Raw genomic sequence first — 13,162 nt, 5'->3', positions numbered from 1 at the left:
TTCAATTCTCCCTTTAGTGATTATACACGTTTAGGGCTTCCACAAACCATGAGTGACACCTAGCAGCATATCATGGTTACCCAAGCTAATCAGAAGAGGTGGAGAACCTATTCAGTTCGAGATTACAAATGCAATACGGTCTTTCTCTAATCTAATACTCTTGACCACATTGTTTGGTTTGATAGTTTATTTTCTCATGTCTACTATCCAATGTGTGTCTTGTGCTTATATGATTACATTGAATGTGATTTGGAACGCATTCCCCAATCTCATTCATACTCTGGCCAGAGATTCAAATCATATCATAGAGTATTCTCCCTCAAACAGTTTGAAGGTTAGAGATCCCTTGTTGCGCATTCACTTGTCTCCATAGCTAAGTGGCTTGACCCCAACGATGTCGTGGACACCCTCCTGATGGAGTGACTTTGACATAATCAAAGATCAAGGACTTAACCACAAGACAACTATGATGCCTCAGGTCAAAGGACTACTTTGCATTATCCCAACCATGAGTTCTCATGTGACATGGAATATGAGAACTCTTCGTTAATCGCGTTCAGTGAACTCATTCTCTATTGAGCACCTACCATACTTGTCTTGATGTCACACACACCAATGACTCGAGACTAATCACTCTCCCTGAGAGAAGACATAATACGTACCGATCTTAACGGACTGTCAATGCCCAATTGGCAATCCTATGATCAGGAACATTTAGGATGTGTCTACGAAAGAATGGTCTCATGAATCTAACTTCATTAGATTACATTCTCCCAATCACATATTCCTTGGACTTTATCGTTTAAGCATATAACATTTATATGAGACGGCTCAAACAATAATCTTTGCCCTTTATATGTAAAACTAGATTAGTTTAACATGTGAAATGTCCGTAAAGTATCATCACATGATTGGCTTTAGGGCACATTTCCAACAGTAAGTTCATAAAATAAATGTTAACCGCCACCTTGTTTTGACTATTGGTGGAGATCCAACAGTTGGATCATAATGAAATTTTAGGATGATGTTTTATAAGCATAATGTGGATCTTTGGAAGTTACGGATCGAAAATCCGAGGAACGGATCTCCCGGATTGAATTACGTAGGGTTGTAGACCCTACCGTCGATCGACTTTTGGTCAATGGGGCTTAAATCACTCTAAAACGTTTTAGGGATGTGTTTTACGTAAATTACATGACCTATTGATAAGAATTCTGAGATGTGGTTTGATAATTGTCCTAGGCACCGATCGTGCAAAACTCCTCAATGGTTGTGCTAGGAAATTGTAACACAGACTCCAGGTGAGTGGATCTTTTCCTTCTTATCATATATATATATATGATTGACAATTCCATAAGTGTTTATAAATTGATTATTGCATATAATTACTGTGAATACTTTGAAGTACTTATGTGAACTACGAATGGCTTGATCCCTATTTAGGGTACGTAGGTAGTCTAACAAGACGTTAGATGCAGTTAGACAATATTTGAAATAAAAACCTTGTTTGGGAATTGAGTAATGTGAAGGAAATTGGTGAAAATATGAGTTTTAACCTTATGTTTTTAGTGATTGGATGTTGGTCATAAATCAATGTGGAAGGAATCAAGAAACTGAAATAAGGAAACATAAGTAATGATAATTAATTAAACTAGTGTTTAGTTGGACCTATCCCCGATAAATATATTCCGAAAATAAGTGATTCGGGAGTAGGGCGTTATAGATTGTGCATTTTACGCCACATTATATATATATATATATATATATATATGAATATATTAGAGAAATACTATGATATGGTTGAGTTTTAGATTTGCATTATGGCATATCCATGTGTATACTACCTATACAAAATTATTATGAATGCTTTGAAGTGCGAAGATGAACGCGGAACACATAGGTAAGTTCAGGTGAGTTATGGTATTAGTTGAAATGATTGAGTTATGGCATGATCACATTATGTTTTAGGCAACTCCGACATTGTCGTACAAGTTGCCTATGAGTTGTATATGTCACATGAGATGCATTTAGAGCTCATAAACCTGCACCCCGGTGTTAGTGCTCCTGCCCGTGGCCAGGGCACAGTCCTTCACGTGATGTTCACCTCCCGCACCTTCCGCTCACCTTGGATCCAAGGTAGGTGCACAATCCTATCGTACAGAACACTACAGATGGCTCTGACTCGTAGGTGACCCGCGAGTATTCGCACAGTCTTCACGTGATCGTAGCACTTGAGCGTATTTATTTACACCTAGTCCTGTCCTACAGACCACCTTAGGTGGTTCCGACTCGTGTGCATGTATACTTATTGAGATATGGATAAGTCATACGGGTTATTATAGGTGACTTCCGACTTATAAGCTAGCATATGTGATGAGATATGGATAAGTTGTACAGGTCACTAGAGGTGACTCCCGACTTATGAGCTAGCATATGTGATGAGATATGTGATGAGATATGGATAAGTCGTATAGGTCACTAGAGGCGACTCCCGACTTATGAGCTAGCATATGTGATGAGATATGGGTAAGTCGTACAGGTCACTATAGGTGACTTCCGACTTATGAGTTAGTGTTGATTTAGGAGATATGGGTGCAGTCCTACAGGTCACCATAGGTGACTCCGACTTGCATGCTAGTATGGGTTATTAATCACATGATTATTGATATTGATGATGAGATGTTGTGTTATGGTATATTTATGGTTTATTGTTGATATACTTTTGATTTCACATTGATACGTGGTATGATTTTCTGGAAACTATACAGGTGTTGCAGCGAGGGGTTATAATGCTTTAGATGGTTTCTATTAAAATTTCATTTCTAGGGCCACTCACCCTTATTTTGTTTTCACCCTCCAGGTTTTATTAGTTGAGCTTTCTTATCGTCGAAGATTCGTGGTGATTCTTAGTATTGGAGATTCTTTCGAGGGTACGATTCTTAATCCACTCTACTATACTTACTTATGCTCTAACGTCACGTGTGAAGTGGGTTCCTTCCCACTCACCAGCACACTTTGGTATTTAGGCACTCTTAAGTTTAAATTTATTCACATTTTTCCACATCATCATACCTTATGGCTTCGTCACCCTCCAGGTGTCGGCCAACACAACTCGATTTGGAATCCTAGTGGAAATCCCGGGTCGGGGTGTGTCAGGTTGTGACAATATTGTTCTTCACAAAAATTTTAGCAAAAAAAATAATGTACCCACATAATTATTGATATATTTTAAAACTTAAAATAAATACATATAATTAGCATGGGTACATTTAGCAAAATTAGAAAATGGGTACAAATAAATTAGAAAATGGGTGCAAATAAATTAAAAAATGGGTACAAATACAAATAAAAGTTTTTAAAATATGGGCACAAAAGGAATTAATATATGGGTGCAAATTAAAACTGAAAAGAAAATTGGTATAAATTAAAAAAAGGGTTGCAAATAAAAAATGGGTACAAACTAAAAATAAAAATATATGATAAAAAATTTAGTCATAAATATAAATATACCAAATATAACGTTTCTAACACTAAATGAATATATTTAGAAATAAAAATATTTTGTTATTGAAATAATTAATGACGTTTTTTAAAATCGAAGGACCTTGATAGAAAATTGATAATGAATCAGGTTTGAACCAATGGAGTAGGAAAAATAGTGATTGGAACCTAGTTTTTCCTATAAGTTGTTTGTTTGTTTGTTTGTTTGTTTTTTTTTTTTTTTTTTTTTTTGAGCAAATGATATTTTTAACACTAAGGGGGAGGGGATGAGCTTAGTCTCATAATGAGCTACCAATAATTTAGTTCATATTTTCCTTTGGCGAGAATCAAACTTAAGACATCACACTTACAAGTGAAGAGGAATGTCACCAGATCGTAGTATTAAGTGACAATTTTTCCTAAAGTTAAAGATAAGAAAAGCATGAGAACCCTTGAACCGAAGGAGAATTTTGTGCTCTCAAACCTCTAGAATTTTGCTTGCCTTTTCTCTCTTCGGTCTGCGTTTTTTTTTCTTTATTTCTTTTTTGCCTCGCTGCTAGTCTGTTGCAGTTGCTTGGAACAAAGCCCTCATATCCTCCAATTGTTTTGGCATTCATCAAAACCATCCGCTTGTTAATTTGATGAGGTTAAACATTTATAGGCCTAAAAAGGCAGCTTAGGTTTTCCTATTAAACTGGTCAAATTACTTCACTTGTTAGACTTTAAATCCACCTCAAATGGATTACACAACTCTCAAATTTCCCCAAACACAAAGTCAACCGAATCTAAAAATTCGTACAACAGTCCCTAAAACAATCGTAATTCACATTAGGAATATGAGTTTGACATGATTTGGGCTGGTTTGGTATTGATGTGCTTTGAAAAAAAGCTGCTGTGAGAATAAGCAGCTGTGCTGTGAGAATAAGCGGCTGTGAAAAAAAGTAGCAGAGTGTTTGGTAAACTTTTTTGTAAAAGTGCTTTTGGAAAAAAAAAGTTGTATGATAGTGTTTGGTAAACTTTTATGTAAAACAGCTGTGACTGTGTGAAATAACCAAAAAGGGTATAATACTAGATGTGCTATTAATTTAATTTTCTTAACAAATAAAAGTGAATTATAATATACTTTATTTTTAAAAGAAAAATATTTATAAACTTTATCTTAAATATTAATTAGTATGACAAACTACTTCAATTGAAATATTTTAGACTAAATAACTAGGATTCATTAGTACAATATTGTTAATGTACTTGAAAGTAGTCTAATTAGATGCATTCATTAAACTTGCCGCTATTCTATTTCTTAATGCTTCTATCTCATGGGATCCTTCAACTTGATAATTTTGGTATTCTTCATCATCATCATCACTACTATCGCTCTCTTCACAATAGTCCCTGGGGTCATCAAAATGACGATCACGTTCAGAATACCTCCGTATGTAGTTATGAAGAGCCATTGTAGCAATGACAATCTTCACTTGCTTATTGAACGGGTAATTAGGCATATCCCTTAAAATTGCCCATCTTTTCTTCCATACCCCAAAAGTTCGTTCAATGATGCTCCTAAGAGAAGAATGCATGTGGTTGAACACCTCTTTATGACCCGTTGGTTCGGGACCCCTATGAAAATCCGGGAGATGATATCTTTCACCTTTATATGGTCCCAAATAACCTCTCATTTGTGGGTACCCCGCATCTACCAAGTAATATTTTCCTGAAAATTGAAAATTTTGTTTTGTATTGTAATAATTATACAAAGCAAGTATGTAAATTGTTATAAATAAGTATGAAGATTACCATTTGGAGGCTTTGAAAAGTTTAAATTTGGATTCCGTAGCACGGATAAAAAAACTCTTGTATCATGTGCAGTGCCTTCCCATCCGGCACAAGCAAATGTGAATTGCATGTCAAAATTACATGCAGCCATAACATTTTGAGTCGGCATTACTTTCCTACCAATGTATGAACTTGATCCGGAGGTGGTATTGAAGCCTCAACATGTACTCCATTTATGGCACCAATACAATCCTAAAAATAATAACATAGAAGAAAACCGTCAACCTACACTTATAGTTTACAAATAAATTAGAAGACAAGTCAAACTTTACCTTAAAATAAGGCATGTATCTTGTATCTCTCCTTATTTCTTGGGGAATGCCACGAAACTCCGAATCCATCGGTTTGATAATATCTATTACCATCTTACATACGATATCTAACATAACACCAAAATATCTACTAACAATCTCACCAGAATGTTGAAATCTCTCTTGCGCTAATCTATTTTTCACACCATGTCCCAACATATGCAAGAACATTCCTAATATTTTAATTGCATTCATTTTCCTTGAACCTTTCAATCCATAATTAGTTTGCAAGTCATTGCATAATCTATAAAAGACATCTTTGTTCATCCTAAACATTCTATAGCATCGCACATCATTTCCTCGTAGTACTTCCATCAACCAAATATTACCTGTTTGGGAAGAATTCATACACGGAGTTTTGTGGACATATTTTAAATAATATGTTTCAACAGCTCTCGCTACAGCGCATATAATTACACCATCCTCCAAATCCTGAACATCATCATCAGAGGTATTCATATTGAATGTACACCTGTAACCTAACACATAATTCAACATTCCATAAGTCATAATCCAACAATCACTAAAGAGTTCATAATCCGACATTCATGAACAAGTCATAATCCAACATTTAACAAGAAATCATAATTCAATATTCAACATATAATCCAACATTCAATAAACATGTAGCAAGGTTGAATACATAATCTTAATGCAAAGTACAAACCACATATATAGTCCTAATTCATAGTTTTAGGGTTTTAGCTCCTTATTTTTCTTTGTTGAACATATATTTCAACCAAGTTAGTTGGACTTCAGTATCTTTCATCGTGCCAAACACCTCTCGCTTCTCTGCACTACAAAATAAACATGTAGCAAACAGCCATAACTCGCTAGGTGGCTCACAACCAGGCAATTGTGCAACAGTTGCTAACACTTCCGAAATACTATTGCCTATATGCAGTTTGGACATCAATGAGTTTGCAGAACTCCTAGTTTCATAAACTTCAACAAGACGGTCAATTTGACCACAAAGTTTTGCAGCACCTCCAATTTTTTTCCCTTTCTTATCAACCTTCTTCTTTTGCAATTCTCCTTGGTTAGCCGCTCTTTTTTTCCCCTTCCTAGTAGCTTGCCTTAGATCCTGCATAGTCTCACTTTCTTCCGAATCATCTAAATCAATTTGTCCTATAGATTCCTCTCTTGTCTCTGGTGGTAGTATCCCAGATGAAGGTGCCCAGGCATGTTCACCAGTAGCAACTGTGTTCGAGAACATCCTATCTAACTTGTCCTCCATCTCAGGACTAATTCCCTTTTTTCGCAACCTTGCATATTCTTTGTTTATCTACAAGTAAGAAAGAATATGGTTAATACATATTGCATGATATCATAATACATATTGCATGATATCATAATATTAAAAGATAAATACACAAACCTTAATTTTATTATTCCACCACTCCTCAGAGGCATCAACGGTACCCTTGCTCGAATTCCACCCTAGGCCAGTTTCTTTACCAACTAGCTCTTTCCACAACTTCCACTCATTTTTAAGTGCATCCCACTTATTTTTCAGTTGCTTTCTTTCATAATCATGCCCTGTCTCTGCCTTGAAGTTAGCTCTAATATTTGCATATCCATTTTTGTCAAAGTGAGTGCCCGGACGATGTCCAGCCTCAACCTCCTTGATGCATACATCACAAAATATAGATATATTGTGAGCATTCCATGTAGCTGTAGGATTTGACGAAGATGCCACCTTGTTTGCCATCGATACCAACTAGTTGGAGCTTCAATCTGTGCTTAAAGCTGCTTATATGTGAGTGTCATTTAAACCACAGTGCAGATACACAATACAAGTGAAAGGGTTGTATTATGTAAGGACTCAATTATATGAATTACACCGGATTAATTCTATATTAGAGGGAAAACTAAAGGTGGTTATCAATTCAAATAGAAGGCAGTTGTAACCTACACAAACTGACAGCAATTGCATCTCTGATATGGAGATGCAGTTGCAGCATATAAAGTCGATTATCGTTTTAAGCACTGTCATATTGGTTTAGTTGTAATCGATCCTTATACATATACTTGTCTACACATCCTACAAAGCTTCCAATATCTCTCTCACACAAACACACAAACAAATTCAAATTCCCAATTCACATCTCACAATCACCAAGTAGCAGAGAACAAAAGAAAAATTGATGTAACAATTGAACCAAAAATGAGAAATAGCAGCAGTTAGAAGCATGCTCGGGAATTCCATTACACAAAGGCAAATTAAAATCAGCAACAATACAAATTAAAAGGGAAGTAGAAGAAAAAAATGGACCTCCACGGAAGAACAATCACAAAGCTTAGGTGTACAAGTCTCAGTCAAACCAAACATAGAACACTCCCTCCCTTTTCTGTCTCTTTCTTAATTAGGAACTCAATCTCACATATGAATCACTACAAAAGACAATAAATTTGTGGGCAACTTTGCCCCTGTATTGATCTATTCTTTTTAATGAAAAACTTTAGTGGTTAACAGCAAACGACTAAATAAGCATTTAGGTCCACATACTTTTTCCTTTTATTTGGGGGAGGGGAATGGTGAGTGACAAACTCTTGCCATGTTGATGCAGCCCAAAAATGGGAACCACCAAGGAGAAAACAAGCAGACAGAAATATTGCACCACATGTGAATCATTGCTTATATAGTTTAAGTGATCATAGCAAAATTCAAAGTAAAGCACAACTAGTGTGGTTCTCCAACTAAATTAACTAGGAATTAAAAGTCATGATGGGCTGCAGAACATAGCATCTGAAACTAAATTCACCATAAACCATAACTTTCTTAAACAACTGGCTTCATAACAAAGTTCACAACATGAATGTGTTAGTTTTCAAAAAGTAAAACACCAATATTGAGCTCTCCATTAACCTAACTATAGAAATGTGAACTTCGATTTTCATTTACCATCGTATCCATACCTTCCCCACCAAAACTTCACACTGAGTTAATATAGGCAGTAAATATTTTCACAATCATAGATATCAATGAATTCGAAACAAGTGTTATCCCGTAAGAAGCTATCGCTTATTGACTCCAGTTGGTCACAACAAATGCAACAAAATTAAGCACGGAAAACAAAAAACCCGAAATTTCGACTACCAACCTCATCGCCCGTTCCCGCTTAACTAAGAAGATAATGAAATCTACTGCTACTCTCGGAATCTTACTAACACAAAGATTTCTTGGACATATATATTCAATAATCTAAAAATTGGGTCTAAACATGAATCTACCACTAAACCCGTTTTTCTGTTTCAGTGAGCCAGCCGGATTCTCCCCAGCACACAGAGCATTCTGCACATATAGCATACATCATACAACATACACATTCTCCCCAGCGCACAAATTTTCTTGTCTCTCAAATTTTCTTGTTTCCTCCACAAACCCTAATTTTTTCCCCAATTTTTCCCCAATTGTTTTCTCCATCCCCAGTTTTCTCGACACCCATACACTCATCCCTTTGCTCTTTCCCACCCCTCTTTCACTCTCCCCATCCCTAAATTAAAAAATCCAAACAAATAAATAACAAAATTTTAGAGAAGAGAAGCTTACCAGAGGAAAGAGGGAAGGCGACGGCGATAGAAGGAGGGAAGGCGACGGCTGGCGCTGAGACCGATGAAGAGAGAGGAAAAGGAGGAGGAGGAGAAGAGGTGCAATTGCAGGCAACAGAGGAGAAGAGGGTGATTTCAGGAGGCGTGCGAGAGAAGAGGGTGTGAATGTGAGATTTCCAGGAGGGCGTGCGAAAGAGAAGGCAGAGAGAAACGAGGGCAACATTGGTAATTTGAAAATTTCATTAAAAGAATTACTGTAGCTCCGTGTTTTGAAAATAAGCTGTTTTCTAAAGCTGTTATTTGCAGCTTCTGATCAGCTTCAGGATTTGGGCTTTTTTTCATCCTCAACTTTGAAATAAAGCTGTTTTCCAAAGTTTACCAAACACCAAAATTGCTACCAGCTTTTTTTCACCCCAGCTTTTTTTTTAAATCACCTCACTCCCAAACCTGACCTTAATTCCATTGGAAAGAAGTCTTCCTTAGCTTTCCATCCATATATGGTAGACAAATAAATGGCAGCCCACCAAAGTTGCTGGACAGAAACTCCCATTCCAGATTTTCCACATTGTGTCACCTCCAGATTTTAGGTATCACTTTGATATCCCGAAATCTTCCCTTGAATGTTTAAGGACAGTTTTTAGGCTCTCAAACCTCCTCTACTTAAGCTAAAAATCTCTTTCTTTGCAATTAGTCCTACCAAATAAGAAAACCACAAATAAACTACAACTAAAGGATGAAAACTATATATAATCCAAGTATCAAGCTGATAAAACACATTTATAAATATGAGTCTATTAGAGGTGGCATTCAGTCATACTTACGGATGATCTCCGGCGAGGGGAGTATGGCGTTGATTGAGGGTGTGTTGAATCCATATCGGACTGCCAACATTTCTCCAAGGAAGGAGAATTGAATCAATGGTATGGTTCTAAAGAGGAGTATGTATGATGCATGTTATATCGGAATGCATCCTTGACGAATAGCCTATGACAGGGCATGTAGGAGATGCTTCTCCAAGTCTATGTGTAGATGAACGGTGCATAAAGAATATGTGTGTTCTCGGAAAGAGAATGTATGTGGGAATCATATTAGATTATTTAGATAAATACCCATGTTAGAGTATTTATAGTGATCTTGAGAGACGTGATCCCAATAAGATTGAGAGACTATCTAGGAGGGAATCTAAGATAAGATATGCAGTCACCCTTGGATTATGATTATGTAAAATCTATTTATTTTTTATTTATAATGTATACATAATTTATAATAAAATGTACCCCTTTTTCAATTTTTTTTAACACTACGGGTACATTCATTTGACATTTATTATTACAAAGTTATATTGTTACCTGTTTTTATCTATTAATTCAATCAAAATTTTTAGTATTTTCTTTTTTATTATAATCATTTTTATTTCATATGCCATATAATCTGAGATTTTAAATCCTGTAACATGTCAAGTAATTAATATGAAACATATGAAAATACATATATAATAACAATAATGAGGTGCACGAAGTCAAGGGGCTTTAGCAAAAAATTAAATATCATTAAGGTTTTAGTCAAAGAATATTAGTGGCTGAAGTCAAAGTCTCCCTTAACTTTATTCTCCATGACTATGTTTCTAAACTCTTTTAGCTAGGGCTACAATGTAGCTACAACATGAATATTTTGTGTCTTTAGTTGTTCAATTATTCAAGACAATTTATGTTTTGTTGAATTTCAAAAAAAAAAAAAAAAGAACAGTTGCAGACTGGCTGCGATGCAGAAAAGAAAGAATGAAAAAAAAAAAAAAACAAACAAACAAAGACAGAGGAGAGAAACGGCACACAAAAAATTCTAGAGCTTTGGGAGCACGAAATTCTCTTTCGGTTCAAGGGTTTCTCATGCTCTTCTTATCTTTAACTATATTCTCCATGATTGTTTGTTTCTAAACTCTTTTAGCTAGGGCTACAATGTAGCCATAGCATGAATATTTTGTTTGATTATCCAGGACAATTTATGTTATGTTGAATATCAAAAAAAAAAAAAAAAACAAAAACAAAAAGAACGATTGCAGAATGATAGCAAGGGAGATAAGAAACGTAGACATAACAGAGAAAATGACACACCCCGACCCAGAATGTCCACTAGGAATTTGAATTGAGCTGTGTTGGCCGACACCTGGAAGATGACAAAGCCATAAAGTGTAGTGATGTGGAAAATGTGAATAAATTTAAACATAAAAGTGCCTAAAGATAAAAGTGCGCTGTGAGCAGGAATGAACCCATTTCACACGCGACGTCAGAGCATAAGTAAAGTACAATAGTGTGGGTAAGGATCATACCCTCAGAGGTAGCCACCTATACTGAGATTCACCATGAATCCTCGTCGATACGAACTTTCAACAGCTAAAACCTGGAAAGGCGCAAAACAAGGGTGAGTGGGCTTGAAAATAAAGTTTTTAATAAAAAACTTTTGAAAACGTTATAACCCCTCGCCATAAAACGCCGTATAATTTCCCAGAAAATAATAATACATATGTATATAGAAATCATGCTCGAGAGTAGTGAAAACAAAGTATATGCCATGTCAAGTATCTCATCAATGAAATAAGTACGCCAGGTGAAATAAATCAATGTAAAATGATATGCCAGCCGGAGTCACCTAACGTGACCTATACGGCTGAACGTATAGCTCATTAACCAATTCCTGCACACGAGTCCGAACCACCTATTGTGGTCTGTACGACAGGGTTGGGTGTACATAAGTACGCTCAAGTGCTATGATCACATGAAGGCTGTGCGATAAATTGCGGGTCACCTACCAGTCGAAACCACCTATTGTGGTCTGTACGACAGGGCTGTGCACCAAACTTGGATCCAAGGTGAGCGTGCAGTGCAAGAGGTGAACATCACGTGAAGGACTGTGCCCTGGCCATAGGCAGGAGCACTAACACTGGGGTGCAAGATAATGAGCACTAAATGAATTTAAACATAACCATACACTCTGCAATCACTATCATCAATATGTACTCACCTGAAGCTTACCTGGGTGTCTGCAACGTCATGCAATAATATGCATATCTATACTAATGCAGATATTAAAATGTAATGCAATTAACATGGCATTTAAAAACGTAAATCCATTTAAAACAATTTCTTGGAAAATGGAAAACATATATACGTATATATATAGAAAACCAAAAGCCCACTCACATGGAGTCCACACTACAACTCCCTAGCATAAACATCAAGGCGTCACAAGCGATCGGCACCTAAAACAATTATCAAATCATGTCTTAGAATCCTTATCAATAGAACATGCAACTTACATATCCTATTTGGGAAGATCCCTAAGTCAGATTCCCAATCCATAAGTTTCTAATATCCTCAAATATTACATATTATAACGTATCAAAGTTTAGTGACGATCCAACGGTCGAATGGTTGATTGCTATAATAATCAAGCGGCGAACCTTAATGGAACTACGTTCAAATGATGGAAATTCGTCAATCGAACTTCACCAATGGAATCAAGGCATTCAAATTTAGCCTAGGAAGATCAGGGGACGCCTCGGCCCACGTGTCGCCGCAGGTGGCGGTTGGCCGCCCTGACTCATCGGAAAAATTAACTATTTCCAAAAATTCTCAAATTTTACAGGAATAAAGATCTTAATGAGATGAATAACTTTCATACATGCAATCAAGGCCAATTTGGCCAAGAAATGCCTCAATTTCATGAAAACTCGTCGAAAACCCTTAAAATTGGGTAGTTGTTGATTCACCACCAAAACGAACTCTGATGCATCCACCCAAGCTTGGGCCTTGCTCCTGGGGTTGAGAGGAATCTTTTGGTGGTGGTCATCGATGGTGAAACTCGTTGGAGCCAACGGAAAAAGGTTAAAACCGTCGGATGCCCCCATGGGTTTGCGGCTTCGATTTGTGAATTTGGGTTAGAAATCTAGAATTCTAACACCACAGAGATGTTGGGCTTGATGAGAGCTT

At 36.5% G+C, this 13,162-nt stretch overlaps 1 protein-coding gene across 1 annotated transcript; it reads right to left on the bottom strand.

Moving 5' to 3' along the window:
• Positions 1-6,187: 6,187 nt before the first annotated feature.
• LOC103444412 (L10-interacting MYB domain-containing protein-like) lies at positions 6,188-7,453 on the bottom strand. The gene is made up of 2 exons (XM_008383335.3): positions 7,003-7,453; positions 6,188-6,909 (listed from the first exon to the last, which is right to left on the bottom strand). Exons 1-2 carry the CDS (start codon positions 7,333-7,335, stop codon positions 6,334-6,336), a joined length of 909 nt encoding a protein of 302 aa, XP_008381557.2. The 5' UTR covers positions 7,336-7,453; the 3' UTR covers positions 6,188-6,333.
• Positions 7,454-13,162: the final 5,709 nt, after the last annotated feature.

The sequence above is a fragment of the Malus domestica genome, chromosome 13 (genome assembly GCF_042453785.1).
Source record: "Malus domestica chromosome 13, GDT2T_hap1".
NCBI lineage: Eukaryota > Viridiplantae > Streptophyta > Magnoliopsida > Rosales > Rosaceae > Malus > Malus domestica.
This window is presented reverse-complemented; position numbering and strand designations above follow the sequence as displayed.

Bases quoted from the DNA above. Each gene is read 5' to 3' on its own strand.
- LOC103444412 (XM_008383335.3), bottom strand. From the start codon at position 7,335: ATGGCAAACAAGGTGGCATCTTCGTCAAATCCTACAGCTACATGGAAT. The intron at 6,910-7,002 runs GTTTGTGTATTT...TCTTACTTGTAG, and splicing joins GGTGGAATAATAAAATTAAG to ATAAACAAAGAATATGCAAG.